The sequence below is a fragment of the Dryobates pubescens genome, chromosome Z (genome assembly GCF_014839835.1).
Source record: "Dryobates pubescens isolate bDryPub1 chromosome Z, bDryPub1.pri, whole genome shotgun sequence".
Lineage (NCBI taxonomy): Eukaryota > Metazoa > Chordata > Aves > Piciformes > Picidae > Dryobates > Dryobates pubescens.
Window position 1 is genome coordinate 19,806,367 of NC_071657.1, and position 26,355 is coordinate 19,832,721.

Consider the following 26,355-nt stretch of genomic DNA (forward strand, 5'->3'; position numbering starts at 1 on the left):
TCATGTTCTGCACTATCTTTGCAGCTGTGCATTGGGTTATCCCAAAGCTGTGCTAATATGCATACCTGCCAGTGTCTGTACTTCAATCTTTCTGTATTTATAAAGATCAGCAGGGTCATAGTGTTAGTGGTCATAGTGTTCATACTGACTGACACTTGAAAACTGTATGAGCTTGGTAGAAGACAGGTGGAAGTTGAGGTGAACAGCAAATATCTGATGATCATTTTGTTTTGCCTGCAAAACAGGAGTTATTCTGAACTGTTTCTGTTGGGTGTCCCACAATATGAAAGATGATCCAGGATGTAAAGATTTAAAAAATTAAAACCTTTCACACCTCAAAAGAAAATTTCTCTGTGGCATATACACAAAGAATGCGAAGAGATAAAATAGAACAGACAAAGTAACTGAAAGGAAAATAGCACTTCACACTGCTGACTGCATTACTTTCAAAGCAGTTATTCCTAATCGGGGAATAAGAAAAAAATAATAAGACTTTCAGGTATAGACAAGACCCTAGAGTCTCAGTTCTGATTTTCCTATAAATGGCTTTGCAGCCTTGTTCAGTCCTTGCTTAGAACTTCAGTAGCTTTGATGTTAGTAGATAAATTCACTTGAGCTGTTGCCTTTCTCCTCTCCAGATCAAGGTCTCGCTGTAACACCAGCAGTGGCAGTGAATCAGAAAATTCCAACAGGGAGCATCGAAAGAAGAGAAACAGGTGAGCTTTATGTGTTTTAGACATAGATACATGAAACAAGCAAATGGAGATGGATTTTTTTGACATAGACCTAGTAATAAGGAGTCTTAACATGTATACAGTCCTCCTGGGCAGCCTAAGGTTCATTTTTGAATAACAGCAGAGATAATTGCCAGAAGACATATACATCATAGGTGTATGCAATGAATGTGTTGCTTAGAAAGAACTGATTGATGAACTGAAAAAATCAAATCTGAGGCACATTTACAAACTACTTGCAATATTAATGCAAATGTGGTAATAGCAAGACATTCACAGCATATAGTCCAATACCTCAAAAATTTAAAGTGCAGAATTTTAGCAGGAAATAAGTTTTTGAGGAGAAGAGTAAATATTAATAGATCTGAAAATCTGTGTTGTTTTTAAATGAATGCATTTAATTGTACAGGTATTTTTATTGAAATGTGAAATGTACATGTAACCCCAAAATGTGCATAGAGTCAGCTTTTAATGGCACAACAGTTACTATCAACTGATGCTGGTGTGGTGGTTTGAAAGGAAAGGCTCTGCTTTCCCTCCCCCACTGAGAAAAAGACCACGGCTAAACCCAGTCGGAGAAATGAGATTATATTTTACAAGGAAACAGATTCTATGTAACACAACAAATACAGGTATTTTACAATATATACAGGAATATACAGCAAATGAACTCAACCAGAAACCAGACCCCCCACAGAGGGGGCTTCCCCCTGTGCCCCCTTCAACCCCCTACCTCCCTTCTCCCCCAAAAGAGGTAGAAGAAGAGACGAGGACAGTTAACAGGGCAGGAAAAGAATAAAGGCCTTGCACAGGGAGTTAGTATCTTATCTTAGTTGGCCAGAATCCCAGAAGCAGATCCAGCCGAAAGGGACAGCGAAGGAAGGAAGACCGAGAAAGTTCCCAACTCCCCTGGGTCCAATCTCTCCTCCCACAATCCTACCAATGAAATTCGTTTAGAAAACCAAAATATTTTACAAACATTTAGCCAGTGTGCCCCTTCCTTAAAGGCACAGCGTCAAACGGCCACAATCCACCCCTTCTAAACAATTTCATTGGTCGTTCGCACTGTCCATCCAATTGGAAACAATATTTACAGTTTGTGAGTAAAGTTCATAGTCCGTTCCGGCTATACTCAGATGTAGACAATTCTTAAGTCCAAAAAGTCAGGAAATAAGAAAATGGAAACCAGCTTGTCTCTCTGCAGACGAAGTGAAGAAAAGGCAAACAGGAACACAGGGACTCTCAGTTGACTCAGGGCTCTCAGGGTTCGTGCACTGTAGATTCCTCAGGGATTCTTCCTTTGGGCGCGTTGTAGCTGCACAACAGTCTGAAATTAAGCTCTTTCAGCTAAAGTTAAATTTCTTTGTGGAATACACTGAATTTGACCATTCTCCTGCATTACCCAATAAGTGTGACCCGGACCTTCTGCTGAAACCACCCCTCGGACAGGTTTAGCCTCTCCTGAGGGCGAAAATACCCAAACAGTTTTACCTAACAGATTCTTTTCTCTAACAACAGGAACTCTATCACCTTCTACTTTCTGTAGCAGATCTGAATGTGCTGGTCCAGCTCGGTTCACTGAACCTCTACTATTCACCAGCCAGGTTGCTTGTGCTAAATGTTTCTCCCAGTTTTTCAAAGATCCACCTCCCATGGCTTTGAGAGTGGTCTTCAACAAACCGTTGTAGCGTTCAATCTTCCCTGCAGCTGGTGCATAGTAAGGAATGTGGAAAATCCACTCAATACCGTGCTCTTTTGCCCAGCTCTTTACAAGGTTGTTCTTGAAGTGAGTTCCGTTGTCTGACTCAATCCTCTCTGGAGTTCCGTGTCTCCACAGGATCTGTCTCTCCAGACCGAGAATGGTGTTGCGTGCAGTTGCATGTGGGACTGCGTAAGTTTCCAGCCATCCAGTGTTTGCCTCTACCATAGTAAGCACGTACTGCTTACCAGAACGAGAACGTGGTAGAGTGATGTAGTCAATCTGCCAAGCTTCACCATACCTGTATTTGGACCATCTGTCACCATACCACAAGGGCTTAATTCTCTTTGCCTGCTTAATAGCAGCACAAATGTCACAGTCATGGATGACTTGTGTGATAGCATCCATGGAAATGTTTATGGATCTGTCACGAGCCCATTGGTATGTTGCATCTCTGCCTTGATGTCCTGACGAATCGTGAGCCCACCGAGCTAAGAATATCTCACCTCGGTGTTTCCAGTCGAGATCAAGTTCAGAGTCCTTGTCTACTTGAGAAACTCTTGCAGCTAGATCTGCCTGGTGGTTGTGCTGCTGTTCCTCAGTAGCTTTGCTCTTAGGAATGTGAGCATCAATGTGTCTCACTTTCACTGGAATTCTCTCGATTCGATCAGCAATGTCTTGCCACAGGTCGGCTGCCCAGATGGGTTTTCCTTTCCTCTGCCAGCCATTCTTCTTCCAGTTCTTTAGCCAACCCCATAGAGCATTGGCTACCATCCATGAGTCGGTGTAGAGATAAAGCTTTGGCCATCTCTCACGTTCAGCTACGTCGAGAGCTAGCTGGACAGCTTTTACCTCTGCAAACTGACTGGATTCTCCTTCTCCATCCTTCGCCTCTGCAACTCGGCGTATTGGACTCCACACTGCAGACTTCCACCTTCGCTTGTTCCCGACGAGACGACAGGAACCGTCTGTGAACAAAGCATATTTCTTCTCATCATCTGAAAGGTCATTGTAAGGAGGAGCTTCCTCAGCACGAGTTACTCTCTCCTCTGGAGGTTTAGTACAGTTGGTACCTTCAGGCCAACTTGAGATCACCTCCACCAGACCAGGTCTTTCAAGATTTCCCATTCGAGCTCTCTGTGTTATCAGAGCCATCCACTTGGACCAGGTGGAATCTGTAGCATGATGTGGTGTGGAACCCTTGCCTTTGAACATCCAATTCAAAACTGGCAATCTGGGAGCTAAGAGAAGCTGTGATTCAGTTCCAATCACTTCAGAAGCTGCTTTCACTCCTTCATAGGCAGCTAGAATCTCTTTCTCTGTTGGAGTGTAATTAGCCTCTGAACCTCTGTAACCTCGACTCCAGAAACCAAGAGGTCGTCCACGTGTCTCACCTGGAGCTTTTTGCCACAAGCACCAGGTTGGACCATTGTCACCTGCAGCCGTGTACAAAATGTTCTTAATGTCTGGACCATCTCGCACAGGTCCCAGACCCACTGCTTGGACTACTTCTTGCTTTATCTGGTCAAAGGCTGCTTGTTGTTCAGGTCCCCAGTGGAAACTGTTCCTCTTTCGAGTCACATCATACAGAGGTTTCACAATCTGGCTGTATCCAGGAATGTGTAGTCTCCAAAATCCCACTATCCCCAAGAAACGTAGAGTCTCTTGCTTGTTGGTGGGATTTGCCATGGTAGAGACTCTGTTTACCACATCCACTGGAATGTGTCTGCGTCCATCCTGCCACTGCACTCCCAGAAACTGGATCTCTGTGGTAGGACCTTTCACCTTGTCTCTCTTGATGGCAAAACCTGCATTCAGGAGAATGTCCATGATTTTGTTACCTTTCTCGAAGACTTCCTCAGCAGTTTTACCCCAGACGATGATATCATCGATGAACTGGATGTGTTCTGGAGCACCACCTCCCTCCAGAGCATCGTGGATTACTGCATGACAGATGCTGGAGCTGTGGATCCAGCCCATTGGCAGTCTGTTGAAAGTGTACTGGATTCCTCTCCAGGTGAAAGCAAACTGAGGCCTGCATTCCTCTGCTATGGGAATAGAGAAGAATGCATTAGCAATGTCTATGGTAGCATACCATTTGGCCTCTTTGGATTCCAGCTCATACTGGAGTTCCATCATGTCTGGTACTGCTGCACTCATAGGCGGAGTTACTTCATTCAGGGCTCGGTAGTCCACTGTCAGACGCCAGTCTCCATTCGGCTTTCGCACAGGCCACACTGGACTGTTGAAAGGTGAATGAGTTTTGCTGATGACTTTCTGACTCTCCAACTGACGAATCAGATTCTGAATGGGCAACAAAGAGTCACGGTTGGTTCTGTATTGTCTGTGATGCACAGTCCGAGAAGCAACCGGCAACTTAATGTCCTGAATCTTGTGTTGTCCCACAACTGCAGATTCATCAGAAAGTTCAGGTCTAGCAGACAGCTTCAGCTTTTGTCCATCAATTTCTACAGAAGCTACTCCAAAAGCCCATTTGTAACCTTTAGGGTCCTTGAAACGCCCTTCTCTCAGAAAATCAATTCCCAAAATACAAGGTGCATCAGGTCCGGTCACAACTGTATGCTTCTTCCACTGCTTACCAGTTAGACTTATATTAACCTCCACCTTACTTAACTCTTGAGATCCACCAGTGACTCCCAGAATAGTTATGGACTCTGATCCCTGATAATTTGATGGCAATATGGTGCACTGAGCTCCTGTGTCAACCAAGGCCCTGTACTTCTGAAAGTGTGAAGTGCCAGGCCACTGGATGTACACATCCCAATAGATTCTGTTATCTCCATTATCCCTCTCCTCCCCCTGGCGGGAGGCAGGGCACCCCTAATTGTGGGGAACATTTCCACAGGTGCAACGAGCACACTGTGCAGTGTTAGAACTGGAGTCACTGTTGGAGCTGTCATTGTTGTCCTGGGGAACTGTGGAAGTAACAGCTACCCTTCTGGTATTGCTACCCTGGGTTCTGCCACTTTGCAGTTCCCTCAGTCTCCTGAAAAGATTAGAAGTTGATTGACCATCCCACCTGTTCATGTTCTCACCAAACTGATCACGTAGAGTTATCCAAATGGTCCTACGTGATTGCCTTGGTGGTCTGTTTTGGTTTGGCCTGTTTTGGAATGACCTCCTTGGAGGATGTCTATTCCTCACAGCTGAAACCTGCACCCACCTGGAGGAAGAATTGGAATCATCTCTTTGTGCCAATTGGCATATGGAATCTTTGATTTCATCCTTCAGCTCTCTCATGCAATCCTTTATCTCACTAGACAGAGCTTTAATGGCTGAAACCAAAGAAACACGTGTCATGCTATCATCCAATTGTCTTAGTTGATCAGTGAATTGGCCAACCGTAGGAGGATCTCCACCATAATTTCTTGCCACAATTCTGCTTGCCAAAATGTTTGCATAATTGGAAGGAGCAAGTTTGATAAGCTTTTTAGCAAGACCAGCTGCCACAGGAATGTCGTCAGGATTCAGAGTATCATGGTCACCATAGAGTATCTCTCTAATGGCAAACTCTCTCAGACGCTTAATTCCCTCATCTATGGTAGTCCAGGGCTTAGGATTCCATGGAAGATCATCTCGGGAAGGGTATCTCAGGGAAACTGCCATTAAAAGGCGTATCCACAGATTAACCTTACCGAGAATCCTGGCTAGATGTCTGTCTATTCCATTATCCTTTGAGAGAGTTCCTAGCTGGGCTGCTGACTTGTCTCCAACTATTAGAGCTGGAGCACCTGTATCATAACACCTAGCAAGCCAAGATAGGATGGGTTCCTTATCTGCTCTGAGGTAATCTTTGCGGACATTGCGAATCTCCTCCCTTGGTGACGAGCATTCGGTGATGTCATCTTGCTCTCCATCTATCACATCTTCCTGAACCTTTTGTCCCCATAATCCTGCTGTCACTCTCCTAAGGACCTCTTTAAGCTGAAAAGCACCACTGCCAGCTGCTGTCTTAGCTGCATCTCCATCCTGTGATGATCTCAATAACTCAGCTATATCTCTAAGACAAATCTTCTCCTCATCTTCAGCAGGCACTTTCCTAGCAGAGGTTCCCTCACCAGGATCAGTCTGCTGCTCTTCTCCTCCATTAGCTCCACTAGCTCCTGGATCAGCTTTGGCCTTTCCACCTCTGGTCTTTAAGACTGCTACTTGTTTAACTGGAGCTGTGTTTGAATTTACAGCCATCCTGATAGAAGCTGACAGGTCCTGATCTAAATCAGCCGCCGTGGGGGCCCCTTCCGGTCCTGTCATGGCGGACGGAAATGACCTTGCCTCACTACCGGTCGCCATCTTGGGAATGGGAGCCGCCCCTGGCTGCTTGCCAAAGTCATAGAGTGGAGCATTTAAGGCAGCTTTTCCAATAGGTTTTGCTATTTTTCTAACTGACGCAGCCCCTTCCTCGTCACTCGAGGACTCTGGGGCAGATTTAGAGGAACGCCTACGCTTCCTAGATTTTTGTTTAATCACAAAACATGGTCGAGAAACCTTTTTCTCTATATGCAGAGCCCACAGCAGATACACAATAATTATCAGCAACAGCAGGATTACACCTGTCAAATAAATCACCTTAAGATCCCAGCCAGCACTTAAAGTTACTCTTTGACCTCCTGAAGTGTTAAACTCCCTTATCTCGATCGGCAAAGTGGAAGACGTTCTATTGCCGTAATTAGTGAGCCGAAAAAAACCCAAACAGTGTTTATACAACAGCTGGATCCTATGCATAAACCACAAATAGATTTTACGCATTAAATATTTACCTATCTGGTCTAACATCAACCCGATGCAGTACCGGTAGACCAACATGCCACAGACCGAGAAGAATAAACGTTCTAAAACCCAGAGCACCTTCATTTTGTTTCTCCGGCTGAGACAAGCAATAAATCAACTTAATTACTTAATTACCCAGCCCCACGTTGGGCGCCAATAAAAAAAGAGTGTGTGGTGGTTTGAAAGGAAAGGCTCTGCTTTCCCTCCCCCACTGAGAAAAAGACCACGGCTAAACCCAGTCGGAGAAATGAGATTATATTTTACAAGGAAACAGATTCTATGTAACACAACAAATACAGGTATTTTACAATATATACAGGAATATACAGCAAATGAACTCAACCAGAAACCAGACCCCCCACAGAGGGGGCTTCCCCCTGTGCCCCCTTCAACCCCCTACCTCCCTTCTCCCCCAAAAGAGGTAGAAGAAGAGACGAGGACAGTTAACAGGGCAGGAAAAGAATAAAGGCCTTGCACAGGGAGTTAGTATCTTATCTTAGTTGGCCAGAATCCCAGAAGCAGATCCAGCCGAAAGGGACAGCGAAGGAAGGAAGACCGAGAAAGTTCCCAACTCCCCTGGGTCCAATCTCTCCTCCCACAATCCTACCAATGAAATTCGTTTAGAAAACCAAAATATTTTACAAACATTTAGCCAGTGTGCCCCTTCCTTAAAGGCACAGCGTCAAACGGCCACAGCTGGCAAGTTTTGTGTTTTATATTCTATTTTCATTGTTACTGATATGAAAAAGTTAGTATAACAACTGTTCCATTGCAGAAAAAAAACCACTATAAAACTACACCTTTCATATTGCACTTGAGAACAGCGTTTGATAGTTATTTACAAAAATGTATTTTTAAAAAGCCTTGAGAATTTACTCATATTACATAAAGAGGGCATAGAAAAAATGTCACTGCACAAAAGAAAAATTGTTTAAGGCAAATTATCTAAGAAGCTGTCTGTACAAGCTGCCATAGCAGTACTCATAGTAGTGTCTCACATAGTACTGTGAGCAATAAATGATTTTCAGATGTTTGAAAGTTCTTTGAAGTCATTATATGCTAGATGGTACTCTAGAAGTATACAGTATAATAATATTTTAAACATGACTTGCAGTACTTAAAGGGCTACTAAAAAAAATCATTGTGACATTCAGATGGGTTGGTATAAAGCACATCCAGGCTATGAGATTTCTTTTGAATTTACTTGAATTGGCCACAGTCTTGTGAGATGCTAAGATAGTGTGAATGGAAGATTTGTTTTCCAGCTGAACCCAGAAGTTTGAATTAAATGCTGAGTATAATATCAATGATCAGTAGGTAAATGGTGCTGTTCTCTTAGAACACACTTGATGGGTTTGTTTTTTTTCCTGTAAAACACCTTGTTCAGGGATCTCCACAAGCAAGGACTGACCACAAGAACGTTTTTAAGAGCTTCTTGCAATATAAAGATTGAATTGGATGGAGGATTAAGTTCTGCTAATAATTTTCTGAAAAGTGAAAGAGCCTTTTCCAACCCTTCCTTACCTCATGGAGAAGTGCTTAAAATTAAAAAGAAAAAATCAGTTGTGGCTTTTGTAATGTTTTTCACATTTTAAAAAATGCGAGGTATGTTAAAAATGTTAATATTCAGCATTTCTTCCTCCTAGGTGGTCACTTGAAATAAGACCAGATAAGAAATCATTATCAGTTGTAAGGAGGTGGTAAATGAGCTGGTGGTCTGAGCGTGCAAACAATCATGAGTGCAAACAATCACCAGTCAAAATTAATTCCTGCATTTTGTTAGCAGCCGCATTAGGAATTTCATAAGCTAAAAGTGCACAGACACTAAAATGGCCTTCTTGTTAGCAGAGGTGACACAGCAACAATAGAATGAGGCTTGCAGCTGCTGTTAATCAAGTTTTACCTGGTGTGTAGAGTAATACTAATTTATTTCCCAATACAATAATCAGGTCCTTAGCATATGCAGTCACAGAGTTGTATTGTTTTCTTAGAATGAAATGACAGATGCTGCTTTTGATTGTAGAACAATAGAATATGTTGTTCACATGAGAAGAGATCACTATGAACTGTCTATCAGATGAAAACAAATTACCAGAGAAAAACAGAAATGCAGGTGAGAACTTATGAAGGTACAACACTGGAAGAGGTTAGAGAGAAACTCTTTACTGAATCTCAGTCAGTCTTTGAGGTTTTACTCCATCATATGAACATTTTATCCTGAACAGATATTCATAGACAATTGAGGAAGTACCTATGATGTGCATATTTCAATTACAGAAGAAATGCATTTTCTTTTTTTTTTTAATACTGTTGTCAAAATTCATTTGGTCCAGTAGACAGTGTGTATTGGAGCATAGCCTTCTATTTGACTGCACTTAGAAGATCAACTTACTAGAATCACAAAATGACTGAATGGTTAATGTTGGTGGGTCCTTTGGAAGTCATCTGGTCCAACCTGCTCAAGTGGGACTATGTAGAACCAGGTGCCTGGGACCATTCTCATGTGGCTTTTTGAGTATCTCCAAGGAAGCAGACTCACCATGTCTCTGGGCAGTCTGTACCAGTGCTTGGTAACACCCTCCCAGTGAAAAAGTGCTTCCTGATGTTCAGAGAGAGCCTCCTGTGTTTGTCTGTGCTCATTGCCTTAGGTCCTGTCACTGGGCACCACTGATCAGAGGCTGCCTTTATGCTCTTTGCTCTATTCCTTTAGGTATGTATGTGCATTGATAAGATTCCTCCCAGTCCTTCTCCAGGCTGAAGCCCTGGCTTTCTCCCTCTTTCCTCACAGGAGAAGTGCTCCAGCCCCTTCATCATCTTTGTGGCCCTTTGCTGGATTCTCTTCAATATGCCCGTATCTCCTTGTACTGGGAACCCCAGCACTGGACACAGTACTCCCTATGTGGCCTCAGCACAACTGAATAGAGGGGAAGGATCACCCTCCCTACCCTGCTGGTGATGACTTCCCTAATGCATCCCAGAGTACCATTCAGCTTGTTTGCTGTAAGGTTGTGTAGCTGGCTCATGTTCAAATTGGTATGCACTGGGATGTCCAGGTCCTTTTCCACAGAGCTAGCTTGCATGTGGGTGACCCATGGCATGTACTGGTGCCTGGGGTTGTTGCTTTCCAGCTGATTCTTTGTAGAGGTCAGAATCTACTCTCCAAATGTCCAGGGTTGTGATTTCACACACCCCACCCCCACCTCTCAGGATCCTGAATGCCACCATTTCATGGTCACTGTAGCCTAGGCTGCCTTTCACCTTCACATCCCCAGCAAGCCCATTATTGTTTTACATTGTACCTAAATGTACACTCAAGTACTTTGAAAGAGGTTTCAAGAATCAAGTCTTCAGAGCTGCTTGTCTTAAGAGAATTTGTTAATACATATAGCTTCCTATCACACCACCTGAAATGAGGAAAAAACATTGTAAATCAAGAGATGAGTGATGATAATCTTAGGCCTTTCCATTTTACCATCCAGTTGTTCTGCAGACTATGCCTAAATTGTCATTGTGATGGCTGTTAATCTCAAGTGAATATATTTTACATGTGAGTTACAAGACATAATTTTCTGTAAGGCATAAGTCAACTTGTTCCTTTTAAGAGCAAAAAGTGAATAGAATGAAAGGACGGTTGTAACGGGCTTGGGCTATAAGGGCAACACTTTTTTTGGTCAAAAGTATTTCTTTAAATGAAAATTTTAACTTTTTAGTTAAATTTCTTTCCATTACTTTGTTGTTGTTGTCACCTCTGTTGCCAAAGAGTCAAAGATTTTGTCCCCAAATTGCTATTACTTGATCATTGCATCTAAAGAATGTATTTTATGTAGAGATTGTGCTTTCTTGGTCATCCTTTATTTTATCAAACGTGAGCATAGAATCTTTCTTTGCAGCAGCAAAATGAAAGCTTAATTTATTCATGTCTCCAAGCTGCATTCTGCTGCATTAACAACAGCACTTTTCAGTGTGCTGACACTTCTTGTTTTGATAGCTTCTGTGCTACTTCATGGTTTCAGATTTTCAGTATGTTGCTGAGATTAATAAAGAAATAACATTGATAAATGCTGTTGTATGTTATAACAAATAGAAGAAAGATAGCAGAGTAGAAATGTGAAGTACTTGAGGATACCTGAATAAATTGCTGAAGATTGTGCTTGTCATGCAGCAGTAGATGTTAATCTGCCAGATTAATAGAATGGGCTGAAGCAGAAACGAAGATGTTAGTTGTGGTCAATGTCAAAGTGCAGCTTTAAACACAAGGATACAGAATCTCATGTTTAGCCAGATTTAGTGACGACGGAGGTGATTGGAATCAATACGGCTGACCAATATGATCAGGTACTGATCCTTTATTGTTCCACTATTGCAGGCCTATGGCGCAGGCCTAAGGTGAGAGTATAGCACAGTAAAGCATGGAAGGACAGGCAGAAGTGTGTAGCAAGGAAACTGCTACAATTTATATAAACTTGGTGTGTCTTGTTGGCATGGACTCATTGGTTCCCTATGAGTGACCACACATCACACTCTTGTAGATTATTGGTCCAACTATGGATGACACACGAGGTTTGTTGATGCAGGTGCATGTCCTGTTGTCCCAAGATAACTTCCTGTGTTTATAGCTACCAGTGCATTGCTTTAGTTACAGTGCTGCAAGACAGCACTGTTTGGTGCACTGCTAGCTGGCTCTGCACTTATGCTGAGCATGGCCTACCACCATGTCAGGCTCTAGGCCTGCACTGCCAGATTGCTTACACTGCTCATTGCTGGCATTCCCACACTCATGTACTGTGTCCTGGACTGTGGACTTTGTGCTTTGCTATTTTGTGTGGGTTCCCTGAGAAGAATATGTAGGTTTCAAATTATTTTATGGCAAGCATCCAAATGCATCCTTTAGAGAATATCTGTTTACTTGATCTGTTAGGAATCATTGGGAGGAATGGGGCTAGGTACTGGCAGGCAGGCAAACCACCACCCACAGCAGCAGTACTTGTCTGGCAGACCCATCTCATCTTTTTATGCAAGTGATTGCTATATGTGGTTGATTGTGTTTATAACACATGGTATGACTGTAGATGATGAAAATCATGAGTCATTGCTTGTTGCTGTGTGAGTTCTTCTAAATCCTTAGAATTTTATGTGAATCTAAGACTTCAAGTAGAGTAGAATAGGATAGAATAGAATAGAATAGAATTAACCAGGTTGTAAAAGACCTTTGAGATCATGGAGTCCAACCTATCATCCAACACTATCTAATCAACTAAACCATGGCACCAAGCACCCCATCAAGTCTTTTTTTAAACACCTCCAGTGATGGTGACTCCACCACCTCCCTGGGCAGCCCATTCCAATGGCAAATAACTCTTTCTATGAAGAACTTCTTCCTAACATCCAGCCTAATCCTCCCCTGGTGCAGCTTGAGACTGTGTCCTCCTGTTCTGGTGCTGGTTGCCTGGGAGAAGAGACCAACCCCGATCTGGCTACAACTTGCATGGGGTTGTTGTGGCCAATGTGCAGAACCTGGCACTTAGATGTGTGCTAGACTACAAGATTTAAAAGACCTGCTTAGAAATCAAAAACTGACATTGGGGTCTTCTCCAGATGCTTGTTACTGCTTGGTAGAGTTGTGGATGCCACTCAAAATTCATTATGCATATAAGAGAAGATCTGATTAAAGGATAAGCAGTAGCCTGTGTAGCCGGTTTAGCCTGATAAAATTCAAAACTCAAGGAGAAAGGTATATCTGTAATGAAGAGCAACAGCCACAACATGCTTTGCATTTTGTATCAATCATGTCTCCAGTGTAATCCCCTCTATCTTGTTGTTGGCTTGGTTGGTTGTTTTTACCTGTCAGTCTTCCTGGTTTTTGTAAAGATACTCGGGTGTCCTCAGTATGCTAATCATGCCATCCTGTCAGAGAACCCACTCTTGGAGTGATACTTTCCATGTTTTAAATTCCTGCTGAATTTTATAATCACTGCTGTGACTAGGCATATCCATTTGATTCACCTTAGCACTTCATCACACTGCTGATAATCTACAACCCCTAAACTGTGAAGCATGTGTAGAGCATTTACTAGGCAAATGTTGGCCTGCTTGTTTGCCTGGCTTGTAGTGTCAAATATAGGGTTACTTCAGCCTTCTAATCGATGTGCTAAATTTTTAAGATTTTGGCCTTTGGTTTAATCTGTACTGCACTCAAATAATAGATTCATGGATTTTCATGGGGATTGATTTTATTTTTTTTAAGAAGGAAAACAGGCATATCATGTTGTCTAGAAGCACACAAGCAGAAACTGGGGTCACTGCAGAAAGAGTACAATGACAGGATTACAATATCATAGAAAGGTCTGGGTTGGAAGGGACCTTAGATATCATACAGTTTCCAACCTCCCTGCTATGGCAGAGACAGATACTTCATTATATGTGTCTGAGGCTGCCAGAGAGATCTGCATGCATCCCAAGCTTCACTGCCAGTCAGGACAACTTGCTATGAGTGAAAACTTGCCAAATTTCCCCTGGATCCTAGGAAGGTGTGTGCTATGATAAAGTATTTGAAAAACTTGTGGTAGAAAAGCCTTTTATTGTGATGTGGGTCTTACACTTGCTGTACATGAGGTGGGCTGGAAAACAGGAGAAACAGGAAAGAATTTCTGAATGTTGTGTTGTAGTTGGGAGGATGAATTCAAGTTGTGGGCCTGTTCTTCATTTAATTTGTCACTGTTTTGAAATAACAAATTGGTGAGTGTCTTTGATAAAAGTTTTTAGATTGTAATGTAGTTTGGCAGCATGAATTAAAATTTAGCGAATTAAAATTTAGCAACTTAAAATTGCAGGAGCTGGATTTTTGTGGGGAGCAATTACTCCATTACTTCTTACAGGATCCTGCTTCAGAGACTTCAGACTAAACATCTTACTCTTCTTTTGCAGATTACGGCAAGAGAATGACATGGTTGACTCAGCTCCTCAGTGGGAAGCTGTACTAAGGCGACAAAAGGAGAAAAACCAGGCCGATCCAAACTACCGTCGATCGAGGCACAGATCTCGATCGTATGTAATCCCTGCCCTCTTTGACATGAAAATTAAAGCCACTGTAGCATGTTAAAAACAGGACAAGTACTGTACTGTGGTGTACAAGTACTGTACCCTCAGCTGCTAAAGAGCAGAGACAGAATTTCACACAACACATTCTCACATTAGCAGATTTGTCTTTGTAATCAACCTCTTTTAGTTTAGTGATTTGGTTTGGAGTTCTGGATGGTTTTGTGGCTCACTGGACCTCAGCAAGGCCTTTGACACCGTCCCCCACAGCAAACTCCTGGCCAAACTGTCAGCCCATGGCTTGGATGGGAACACACTGCGATGGGTTAGGAACTGGCTGGAGGGCCGAGCCCAGAGAGTGGTGGTGAATGGTGCCACATCCAGCTGGCAGCCAGTCACCAGTGGTGTGCCCCAGGGATCAGTGCTGGGCCCCATGCTCTTTAACATCTTTATTGATGATCTGGATGAGGGCATCGAGTCCATCATCAGTAAATTTGCTAATGACACCAAGCTGGGGGCAGGAGTTGATCTGCTGGAGGGTAGAGAGGCTCTGCAGAGGGACCTTGACAGGCTGGACAGATGGGCAGAGTCCAACGGCATGAGATTTAACACATCCAAGTGCCGGGTTCTGCACATTGGCCACAGCAACCCCATGCAGTGCTACAGGCTGGGGTCAGAGTGGCTGGAGAGCAGTCAGGCTGAGAGAGACCTGGGGGTGCTGGTTGATGGTAGACTGAACATGAGCCTGCAGTGCACCCAGGCAGCCAGGAGGGCCAATGGCATCCTGGCCTGCATCAGGAACAGTGTGGCCAGCAGGAGCAGGGAGGTCATTCTGCCCCTGTACACTGCACTGGTTAGGCCGCACCTCGAGTACTGTGTCCAGTTCTGGGCCCCTCAGTTTAGGAAGGATGTTGACTTGCTGGAACGAGTCCAGAGAAGGGCAACAAGGTTGGTGAGGGGCTTGGAGCACAAGCCCTATGAGGAGAGATTGAGGGAGCTGGGGTTGCTTAGTCTGGAGAAGAGGAGACTCAGGGGTGACCTTATTGCTCTCTACAACTACCTGAAGGGGGGTTGTAGTGAGGCGGAGGTTGGTCTCTTCTTCCAGGCAACCAGTACCAGAACAAGAGGACACAGTCTCAGGCTGCGTCAGGGGAGGTTTAGGCTGGAGGTTAGGAGGAAGTTTTACACAGAGAGAGGGATTGCCCACTGGAATGGGCTGCCTGAGGAGGTGGTGGGGTCGCCGTCGCTGGGGGTGTTCAGGGCGAGGCTTGACAGGATGCTTGGTTGCATGGTTTAGTTGATTAGGTGGTGTCGGATGATAGGTTGGACATGATGATCTCGAAGGTCTCTTCCAACCTGGTTAATTCTATTCTATTCTATTCTATTAGATTGTGTTGGGTTATAGGTTGGACTCGATGATCTCAAAGGTCTTTTCCAACCTGGTCTATCCTATCCTATCCTAATGTCATGAGGACAGGGATTCTTCTCTTCCAAGCAGCAGGTCTATCAAAACATACGCATTTTGTGTGACAGGTGCAGACATTTTTATGAAATGGATGCACATTTGTTTAATCATATAATGCCTGCAGTATTGTTCCAGATGATGTCTGCTTTACAAGTTATCATTGGCAAGGAGCAGTCAGTGATTTATTGCATCCTGATGTCAGGATTTCCATGATGGAGGACTGCTTCCAAGCAGTGTCATTCCAGTTGACAACTGGTTTTCTCTTGGTGAAATTGTCAGCTTCTAAAATCAGTTTTCTCAAACAAATTTAAATGCTAGTTTATTCCAAACTGTTTTTTTCTTCTAATTACATGGGTTTGGGTTATAGACACGCTATTTTGTATCACAGCTGTGTCCTGCCTAATCTGCCATCCAGGTAACCATCCAATGCAGTGCCAGCACCAGTGTGCCTAGCAGGCAGGACAGAGCAAGGCAGTGCAAGACAGGGCAGGCCAGGGATGTTGAAGAATGCCAGGAGAGCAGTCATGAGGCACTGAGAGAGAAGGCAAGAGACAGGAGTCTTTGAAACTGTATCTCTACCAACACTGCCTGGCTCACATGGATGAGTTACCCATCATGATACTGATCTTGTCACCTCTGTAACACACTTACATATGTGCTTCTCTTAATGTCTTGTCTTAAATTTATCTTTCATGTTAAGACTTACTGAGAGCAGCTGTGTAGTGATGGAAATTATTATTCCATTCATGCTGATTGAAACTATAACCTGCACTGAAGTTTCCAGTATTAAAATCCACTTGAGTTCTGTTTTCAGTTGCCCATGTTGCTAGAACTAGTTTCTGCAGTTTCATAGAATCATAGAATTACAGAATTATTTTTGGTTGGAAAAGAGCTTTAAGATCATCAAGTACAGCCATTATCTAGCACCAAATCTCTGCACTTTTTAAACAACTCCCGGGATGGGGATTCAGCCACCACCCTGGGGATCCTCTTTCATTGTTTATTAACCCTTTTAGTGAAGAAGTTTCTTCATAGTGTAAAGTGTTTGTTTGGGGTTGGGGTTTTTGCCATTAAAATTGCAAGTGTTGGAATTCTATTTTAACAGGCTTTTACAGGCTTGTTCACTTTCAACTGCATAAAAGTCAAATAGTATTTGATATACTATACAATGCTGTACTACTGAAAATTGGGAATATTAAAGATCACTTGCATGGAAACCACAAAATATAGTTGAATGAGTTTGATTTACATTTTTTTACTGTACATAGAAAGGGATGTAAATTAGGAAATGTACTCAGTTAATAATAGTTGGATTAAATTTATGGCCAACTTTCATCTTTTTCCCGTAGGCCAAGTCAGTGTACACAATTCCCTGCTTTGTGGGGATGTTGAGCTTGGGAGTGACCTTGAGGCTTTGCTTCTTCAGGCAAACTAGGGCTTGTAAGCATTATAAAGCCTCCTTGAGATGCTGGGAGGGCATTCAGGGAGCTTTAACATTCCCCACTGCCTGATTATTCAGCCTCAGAAGAGGATGCCTGTCTTCCCAGCCCCAGGGTGAATGCATGGTTTGCAGTTGCAATTTTGTGAACAGAGGGTTTCATGGAAGCGTTAATCAGTTAAAAATTGAGAGGTGAGAAAGGCAATTAAATGCCACTATATACCAAGCTACTGCATCAAGGAGAGAAAAACACAATGGACAGATGTAAGAAAGGGAAAAGAAGTTGATGCAAGAAGGGAGAAGCAGGGTGAGAGAAAGAAGTGAAAATCAGAGAGAACTAAATGCTTTATAATAAGCACAAACACACAAAGGCATAAAAAGGTCTGAAAACTGGGAAACACTGGACTGCAGACTGCTTGTGGCTGTGGCTGTAACTGTTGCCATCATGAGGATCTGAGCAGTCAGGACAGGCAGAAGTGTGTGAAGGACGGGGATTGCGTGGTGTGGTTGCACCGTACTTCCTAGAAGACCATCACTACCTTGGGGCTTGATGATATTATGGATTAGTTCATATTAGTCCCAATAGGAAAAAAAAAAATCACAAATTTAAGGTTGTTTCTTATCCTTCTGTCTCTCTGGTACTTACAAATCAGTATCTGTAGTACTTCTGCACCTGCCAAATCAAAAACAAAAATTTTTAAAAATTTCCAAACATTAATACTCCTAAATAATCTGCCTTTGCACCAACTGTAAAACATTTACTACAATATATATGTCTCTGAACATAGTTCCTAGGGAAGTCTGGAAATAAGCAGAATACAGTAATGATAAGAAAACAGTGGAACTGTTAGTGCTAGTGAGCATTTTGAAATTATTTCTGATACATCTCTAACTAACCCTGCAATAAAGTAGAATCAGAAAAATAAAAAGGATCCAGTTTGGAGACGCTGTCTTCTGTAATTCAGAGAAAAGTGTGAGGTATGCCATTTAGACTTTACTGTATCTCTGTCTGCAATAGGGAAATTAACCATTTTGGCTAAGTACTTTCTCTGTTAATGAGATACTTGCTAAAATATTTGTGTGTGGTTGCCAGCTTGATTTGTTCATTGTTAGTTTTGTGTTCTTGGAAGTGAACAGCAAGAGGCTGTACTGTGGTTGCAGCTGAGCAACAGTTCCTCTTTACTAGTGCTCAGCAGGAATGCCCAGGGATTAGTGGACTGTCAGCCTGGCATGACCTGTCCCTCCTGCCCACAAAGGACTCTGTAGGCCACAGGACATCTCAGAGGGTATTTTACAGAAGCATTATTCCAAAACATACTGCTCTCAGATGGATATGGGGTGCCAGCAGCTGGGCGCTGATTTGGCCTGGGAAGCTTTATTGTTGTGTTTTATGTATTTTATGCATCCTCTTGCCAAAAGTTAGTGGAGCAGGAATTGTCATTCAAGAAATTACTTCTTATCTGAAATGAAGTTACTAAATTTAATGCATTTTTCTGAGACAAAACAAGTACACAAAAAAAGCCTTAAAATTGAAGTCACTGGTGGATTACATTTACTGTGATTTCTATGCAGGTCTATGCTGCTAGAAACTATTTAAACAGCAACATATCAGATGATGGTTTTCACAGTTCTGCCTTTGTTGCCTTTGTTGGTATTTATAGGAGAAGCCCAGATGTACAAGCTAAAGAAGAATTGTGGAAACATATCCAGTAAGTATGGTCTTTTTAGGGTCTGTGTGACTGCTTGGTTTGCCTCTAATAATTCACATGGCCTACACTGCAGATATAAGGCATTATGATCTTATTTAGTTATGTACCACAGCAAATTATATGGGTGTTAATGACCTGCTATTATATGGGTGTTAATGACGCTAATGACACTGCAGATCACTGAATGCACTGAATACAGACAAGATTATTGTATGAGGATGAATTATTAAAGATGAATACAGCAAGTTAAAGATTCTATTTGTCCATGGCTTCCAAAATGTGCTTGATTGTAATACTGACACTTTTAAGATAAGGCCCCATATGCTACAGAGCTATCAATTAGGAAGACAGCTATTCCAAAGCATATTTGTTGTTCAATCTATACAATGTACATACATATTGTGAATCAATTAGATCATATTTGCAGGAAGGTAAGAGGAAGATGGAACAGGATGAGATACACAGTTGAAGTAATCAAAGTGAATTTAGACACATTTCTTAATAGGTTTCATATTTTGATGTCAAGAGAGCTTCAGGGTTGACAACAACTTAAGTAAATCTTTTCAGCCTAATATCATAAGAATAGTTTTGCAGTTGGAAGCTACTGTTACTTTTTTTTTAATTTGTGTGATCTTTTCTAGGAAGGAGCTTGTGGACCCATCCGGCCTGTCTGAGGAGCAATTGAAAGAAATTCCATACACTAAAATAGAGTGAGTTTATGTCAGGATTTTTCTTTGCAAATATAAAAGCCATTTTTTCTTATTTCACTGTGAACTCTGTAATACTGAAATTTTAGTGGGTTTACACATAATATTTAAGCTTTTATCTACTCCAAATACTCACCTGGGATGGATGGGTGATGATACTTAATAACTTTGAACTCCAATATTTTCTCTTTCCAAAAATATGAAAAAAATTGTCTTTCCCTGTCTCTCACACACACTTCAGAACTTGATGGATGTCTATGTTCTGTATGCCATCTATCAATATAGTTTATGTTATAGACTACAGAATCAGAGAGAAATCAATGCAAACAAGCAAATACAGTTATTTCCTGAACTTTTGCTTCCTTTCATATTTTTATTCTGATCGTCTAAGGCACAGCTTGACCAGTTCAACCTCTTTCCTTGCTGTGGTGTGTTGAAAATTTCCCCCCAACATTAAATTTGCCAAACCAGCTCAGTGGGAAGCAAACAGAACTGTATTTACAAGCAAAACTGCAATCTACAGTGGAATGCAGTGAATATGTACAAAATATACAGTATTTACAAATATTTACAAGTATTTACAACTGATAAATAGCACAAGAATCCCCCTAGCCAAGGACCAGGGGAGCTGCAACAGCTTCTCCCTCCCTGCCTCTTTACCCCCTTGTACAAAAAGGGACAAGGGAAAAGAGCAGAGAAGTTGTTAATACTAGCAGTGCAGCCAAGGTCAAACAGAAGTGAGTTAGTCTCTCCCAGAGTGAAGAAGTGAAAAGAGAGAGATAGATTGTACAACTAGTTTAAGTCCATTACCTTTCCAATGAGATTGTTTAGAGTTACCATTATTTTCCTTTTTACACCCAATAGTGATTTATTTATATTTTACCACTTTCTGTTCAAGATCCTTGGAAAACTACTACACTTGCTTTTCTTGGGCAACTGTGAGGGCACAGATAGTTCTTGAAGAACCAATATCTATTTTACTGTGATAATTGGCCATTTGGAATGCCTTGTGTCAGTGCATGCAGCTGCACGTGCCAGAAATGAGATCCTGGTTTGCATTGTAATGTTCCACAATGCCACTAAACAGAAAAAGCTGGTGTTAAAACTTTCTATATTAATGTGTTGTTTATTAGTTTCATTCTCAAATATGGGCATGCCAGTTTGTGACCGTTGTGCTTTTAAAGCATTGTTTTCCAAGACTTGTAAGAGATGTCTCAGTCTTTCAAATTCAGACAGTGCAGTCTGTGTAACAGTCTGCTATCTTTAGTAAGAAATGAGAGGATCTCTTAGTCTGAGTTTAATTTATGTATTTGTGCCGCAGATCTGGTTTGCTAACTGTTGTGAATTCTGTCTTAGGACTCAAGGTGACCCAATCCGCATTAGACATTCACATTCCCCTCGAAGCTACCGTCAGTATCGTCGGTCCCAGTGTTCTGATGGTGAAAGATCTGTCCTGTCTGAAGTGAAGTACGTAAATGTGGTTATTAGCAATGGACTGTTCTAGTGTGGCCCAAAAATTGTTCAAAGATCATGGTTAGATTAGAAGTGGCATAAACGTGGTTGTTGGCACTGGATGCAGGCAACCCTCTAAATAGCGGGTCTTCAGAGCTGAATGACTCAAATACAAAAATATTCCCAGTCTATTCTAGGCCTCAATGGCTTGTGTGATCCCTTGGAACTGGAAAAAAACAGAAGTAGCCAAAATAAACTTGTATTGCTCTTCAGTAGCAGGTCATGAGTTGCTTTCCAGCATCCTTAAAAGTTAAGATGTCATCATAACTTTTTGTTACTTGGAAACTCTTATTATAACCCTTGTCTGTAATTATGTGGATCAGTCTTTCCTAGAAGACTGATTTATAAATGGTGTACTTAAGAACAGAAAAGTAACAGTCCCGTTCTAAGTTCTATTAAGGCTTTATGTATCAAAAGCAGTTTAGTTGAAAGGCACCCTGAAGGAGGTATAGCACAGCCGTGATTTCTCAGAAGCAGTTGTGCTGTCTCGAAACCAGAAGACTGGCCCCTTGAGAAGGGATGGGACAATGCAGCCCTGATGGTTTCACTGAGAATCAGCATAATAGCTTTCATATGTCTAAAGTCAGATGATAAACCTTTTGGATTTTGCCTTTCAATTATATGTAGCAGTCTGGGTCAACTTCATTGTTGAAGTTATAGTTTACTTTATTATAGTAATATTCCTTTTGTAATGTCTTAATTCCAGTGTAAAAACTGATCTGGTGCCTCCACTGCCTGTTACACGATCTTCAGATGCAAAAGGTCCCAGCATCCAGTTGACTCAACAGGTTAGTAATTGTGCATCTTTTGCAGTTTTCCTTTTTCTTGGAGAGAGAAGGGAGAGCTTCTAGTGCTCTATTTAAATTAGATCTTTGTTTTCAGGGAAAATAAAAGGTGGCTAAGACTTTTTCATCATCAGTGTGAATTGAAATGATATATTTGCTTATATTTACAGTTTTCTAGTATTTTCAAAATGTATGTTGTTCTGTATCATATGCCCCTGTGAACACCTGCTAGCTACTGGAGGACTCTTTCCTAGTCTGACTGTGATACTTTCTTAAGATGATACCCTATTTCCCACTGCAGGAGAATCAACTTTCACAATTTCTTAAGATATGCAAGCATGCTTGGAGTGCAGTTGTAATCATGATGTTCTATCATTTATATGAGGTCTTTGTAGAGTTTTGTTTCATGGACTTGAAGCATTGCTTTGTAAATTACTGAAATAAAAAAAGGGCAGAATTTGTCTTATAAAACATAATCACTGGCTTTCATCATATGTTATTGTCCTATATGTCTCAGCTGTGATAGTTTTTTTAAAGCTCAAAATGTGAGAAGCTGATTATATTCAAAAAGCAAAAAACTTCTGTTGTACGAGCATACAAAAGAGAACCCAAGAAAACTCAAGGAGAATCCAAACATGGAAGGAAGCATTTGAGATGCCTAACTTCCTACATTCATCATGTCAGTCTGGTTTGTGGATATATGAAAAATACATGCTGATATGGTGTGTGATATGGAAACGTCACAAAATACAACCAGAAAAATGCATAATATTTTAGTTTACAAGCAGTTAGAATAACTTAAGCTTGAACAATTTAGAAAGAATAAACAAGTATGTTTCACGTTAAGCCTAGCTAACACACTGCGCGTTCTTCAGTAGGAATTAAATTCAAGGGTGTTTGTATTCCTGCATATGATGGAAATTGAAAAAGATCATCTGTCTTTGATATTCCTGTAAGGAATTGTTCCATCATGGCTTAAATTCATGCCTTTGGAGGCACCTCTCTTTTCCTTCTGCCCCAGACAAGTGCTTGTGTGCATTGTTTTACTGTCAAGTTGTTTCATTTCATAAATAGTGATTATGAATCCAAATAGCACAGAGGGGCATCAGCTGGCAGAGGAAAGAGAAGACAACAGGGGGGGAAGGTTTTGTTTGATCAAATAAATGCAAAGACTGTTATATATCTATCTAAATATGTATGTATCTGTATGAATTGCAGTATCCTTAGCTTAAGATGTCATAGCAGCAGTTGTCAAAATACACTCTACCTTTTCAAAAACATGTTTTAATTTGTTCCCTTCAGAGACAGACTGGATCTAAAGACAGCCTAATAGAAGAAACATCTCAGCTATCCACTGACATCAATGGAAAACCTAGGATCATAAAAACTGTACAGATGTCAAGCTTTAAGTTGGAGACCTGACTTCCATAACTGAAGATGATGAATCGATTTTTTCCTTTGAGAACTGAGATTCTCTCTGTGTGTGTAAGCAAAACAAATGAAGTTGATACAGTGATTTTTTCAAGACCCTCAGAAGTGCAGCCTGCTTGCTGGAAAGACCAAGTAATGCTTTTATCTCTGACACTGTTCTAAGTAGAAGGAGATCAAGGAGAAGCTGCCCGATTAGACAACCTAAAGAAAAGTCTTAGTAAAACTGAAAAATCAGCAGTTACCTTTCCAAAAAAAAACTGAAGAAAAAAATCACTGCATCAAAACAGGGTTTATGGTCTGCTCTTCTTCCAAAAAATGACTGTTAACTGGCATGATCAGCACCAGATACTTCAAGAGAAGCAAAATGGTGATACTTTTGGCCAATTGTGCAATACAGTGTGATATGGGGAGAATTACCTTTACAATTTTATATATGGGGATCAACTTGTGTCCTGAGACAATAAGGACTGATAGCTCTTACAAGGTTTATTTTAGCCTAGCACAACAGATGCTTGTGTTGTAAATGCAAATGTTGACTCAACACATATTAGCTTGAAAATAATAGACTGGGTAACACCCTTTATCAGAGAGTTCCAGAGATGATACAGACTTACTTTCCCATGGCAGTTTTAAGTGTTCCAAATTTTGAATGCTCTTCTATATAGAGGGACTATTTAGTTGAACATTCCATACCACAAAAATACATCTATTGCCTTACAATAAAATACACTGGAAAAAAAAATACACTGAAGAATATGTACTGAGCACTGTATTATGACTGCTTGACAAGTCACTTAAGTACTGGTTAAATAAAACTTGTAGAGTAGAATTTAAGACTGCTAGCAAATAGCTGCTTTTTTCCCCTGCAAACTAGATTAGCAAAATCTGCCTTAATTACTTTTCATATGAAATAATCAATGCTAGTACTTATGATATTTTTCTGAGCCATTTCTACTGTGATCAAATGACAAAGGCAGTATTTTAGGTATGATAATTGCTGCTTTTTCTCCTTCCTTTTTTTTTTCCACTGTAAGAATAGTGAGTTTTAATGATGCTGAACACTGAGTGGGTTGTCTTCTGCATGTATCTGAAGCAATGCATAGCTCTTCTCAGGTCCTGTCACTTTGTACAAATAGCTGGTTAATTCTTCTGCCTCCCATTTGTCCAGTCAGCATATGGATGGGCCTTCTGGCACTGCTAACTTAAGAAGCTTATCAAAATCTTTGTGTTGTCAAAGTAACTTTTGACAAGTGTAATCCCCAAACTGAATATTGAATTTGTCAGTCACTATTGGAAATGGCTGTAGTAGCTCATGTGGCTTTTACATTTGTTGTGCTTAAACTCAGCCCCTACCACTTGCATGATTTGCAGTTATTCAGACCTATACCATAGCAGGGGGACTGCAGCCTTGTCAGAAGAGCAATACTGTTTGAGAACTGTGGTGAGTGTAGGGCACAAGTTATGCTTTACAAGAGGTATGGGATTGCTAATATATTTCTAATGAAAAAAAATAAGAAACCTTGTATGATGTGTTTTATTTTCCAATTCATTTATTTGATTATTTATTGCTTCATGATCTGATTTGGTCAGGTGGCTGCTACTAGCCAGAGTGGTAGCCATATAGTTTGTATATTCCTGTCATAGTATGGATTGGTCTGCAAGTTGGGAGATACTGCATGTTTCAGGGGAAGGCAGATTAACTTCAGAAATACTTTTCTTTGATCACTTACTTTGGACAGTTCTGCTTCTTCAGTATCTATGAACAAATATAAGGGAAGAAAGAGCTTTGAATTCCTCTGTGGTAAAAATCTATTTCATGGAGAGTCTTCAGCATTTTCTGAATTGACTATGGATTTCATTATAGGACATTGTATTTTCTCTATTTTTCAAGTATGTTAAATGGTTTTGTTGGCATTGCTTCAGTTTAAAATTATCCTTTATTTATGCTCTTCTGTAGTATTCTTACAAGCAAAAAACAAACCAAATGAAAGCAACAAAACCAAATCAACAAACTAAAAAAACCCCAACCTATCACTGTGTCAAAGGCTGTGGTGGTACAAGTTACCACAACCATTTGGGAAACTATTGACATATGACAAACCACACAAGGACTTAGAATGTATGCAGTGAAAGCCACCCCTTAGTTATTCCTTAGGCATTCCAAGCTGGAGCATTATGCACTTGAGTTTTGCTTGTTGCTTTCTAAATCATTGCCATTATCCTGCATTCCTTATTCAGGAAAGGCAAGTAAAACATAGCTAATACTTTAGGAGGATTTGTGTTGTTATTCGAGACTCACCTGTACATAGCATCCATCTCTCCAATCCTCAAATATTGGTCAAGAAGTCTCAGAAAGCATGCACACACTCCCTTGTTGGTGAAACAGGAATCATTTATTGGTTTGGAACAAGCAGCTTATGTAGGAACAATCAAGCAGGGTAGGCAATTCCCTGACATTCTTGCACCACTGCTGCAAATTGAGTTTTCTCCTTAGATATGCAGCTGTCCATTGTTATCTTCATCCCATATCAGGTTGATCTTCTCCAGCAAGTGTCCTCTTTCTCGCACTTCAGGTTGCTTACCACGGTCGGCTTTTCTTTATCATCAAGCTATCCTTCCAGTATCAGTAGCCTGTTGTTCTTTCTTGTCCTAAAACCTTCTATAGATACTTTCTGCTTTCCTACAACTCCCCATTTTTATATTGTTTAAAACAGCAGCCATCACTTGTGTCCTGACCATCCTTGTATTCCTAAAAGCTATTATTACAAGTACCATTAACACTACAATTACAATACCCATCACTACAAGGATTCCACCTATAACCCACACTCGTAGACCTCTCAGACCTGAGAACCAATTTTTTTGATTCAACCTGCTCAGATCTTTGTTCAGTGCTTGCCATGTTGAATCAATCCGCACCTGTTGTATATTTGCTAATTGCAGTTCCAGCTGATGCTTCAATGTTTGGACATTATATTTCAAGGAGCTATCAAAGGCCCCTTGTAAGTGTGATCTTCCTGAGTTCCAATCATGCTGAGAGTCATTCCAAGAC

At 41.2% G+C, this 26,355-nt stretch overlaps 1 protein-coding gene across 1 annotated transcript in view; it reads left to right on the plus strand.

Moving 5' to 3' along the window:
- The window catches only part of EPB41L4A (erythrocyte membrane protein band 4.1 like 4A), a 157,999-nt gene extending 134,541 nt beyond the window's left edge, over positions 1-23,458 (plus strand). Inside the window, exons 16-22 of the mRNA XM_054177937.1 lie at positions 639-716; positions 14,146-14,265; positions 18,821-18,868; positions 19,510-19,578; positions 20,932-21,042; positions 21,794-21,875; positions 23,175-23,458. Coding sequence (XP_054033912.1) covers positions 639-716; positions 14,146-14,265; positions 18,821-18,868; positions 19,510-19,578; positions 20,932-21,042; positions 21,794-21,875; positions 23,175-23,294 — 628 coding nt within the window. The 3' untranslated portion in view covers positions 23,295-23,458. The remainder of the gene's footprint in view (positions 1-638; positions 717-14,145; positions 14,266-18,820; positions 18,869-19,509; positions 19,579-20,931; positions 21,043-21,793; positions 21,876-23,174) is intronic.
- Positions 23,459-26,355: the final 2,897 nt, after the last annotated feature.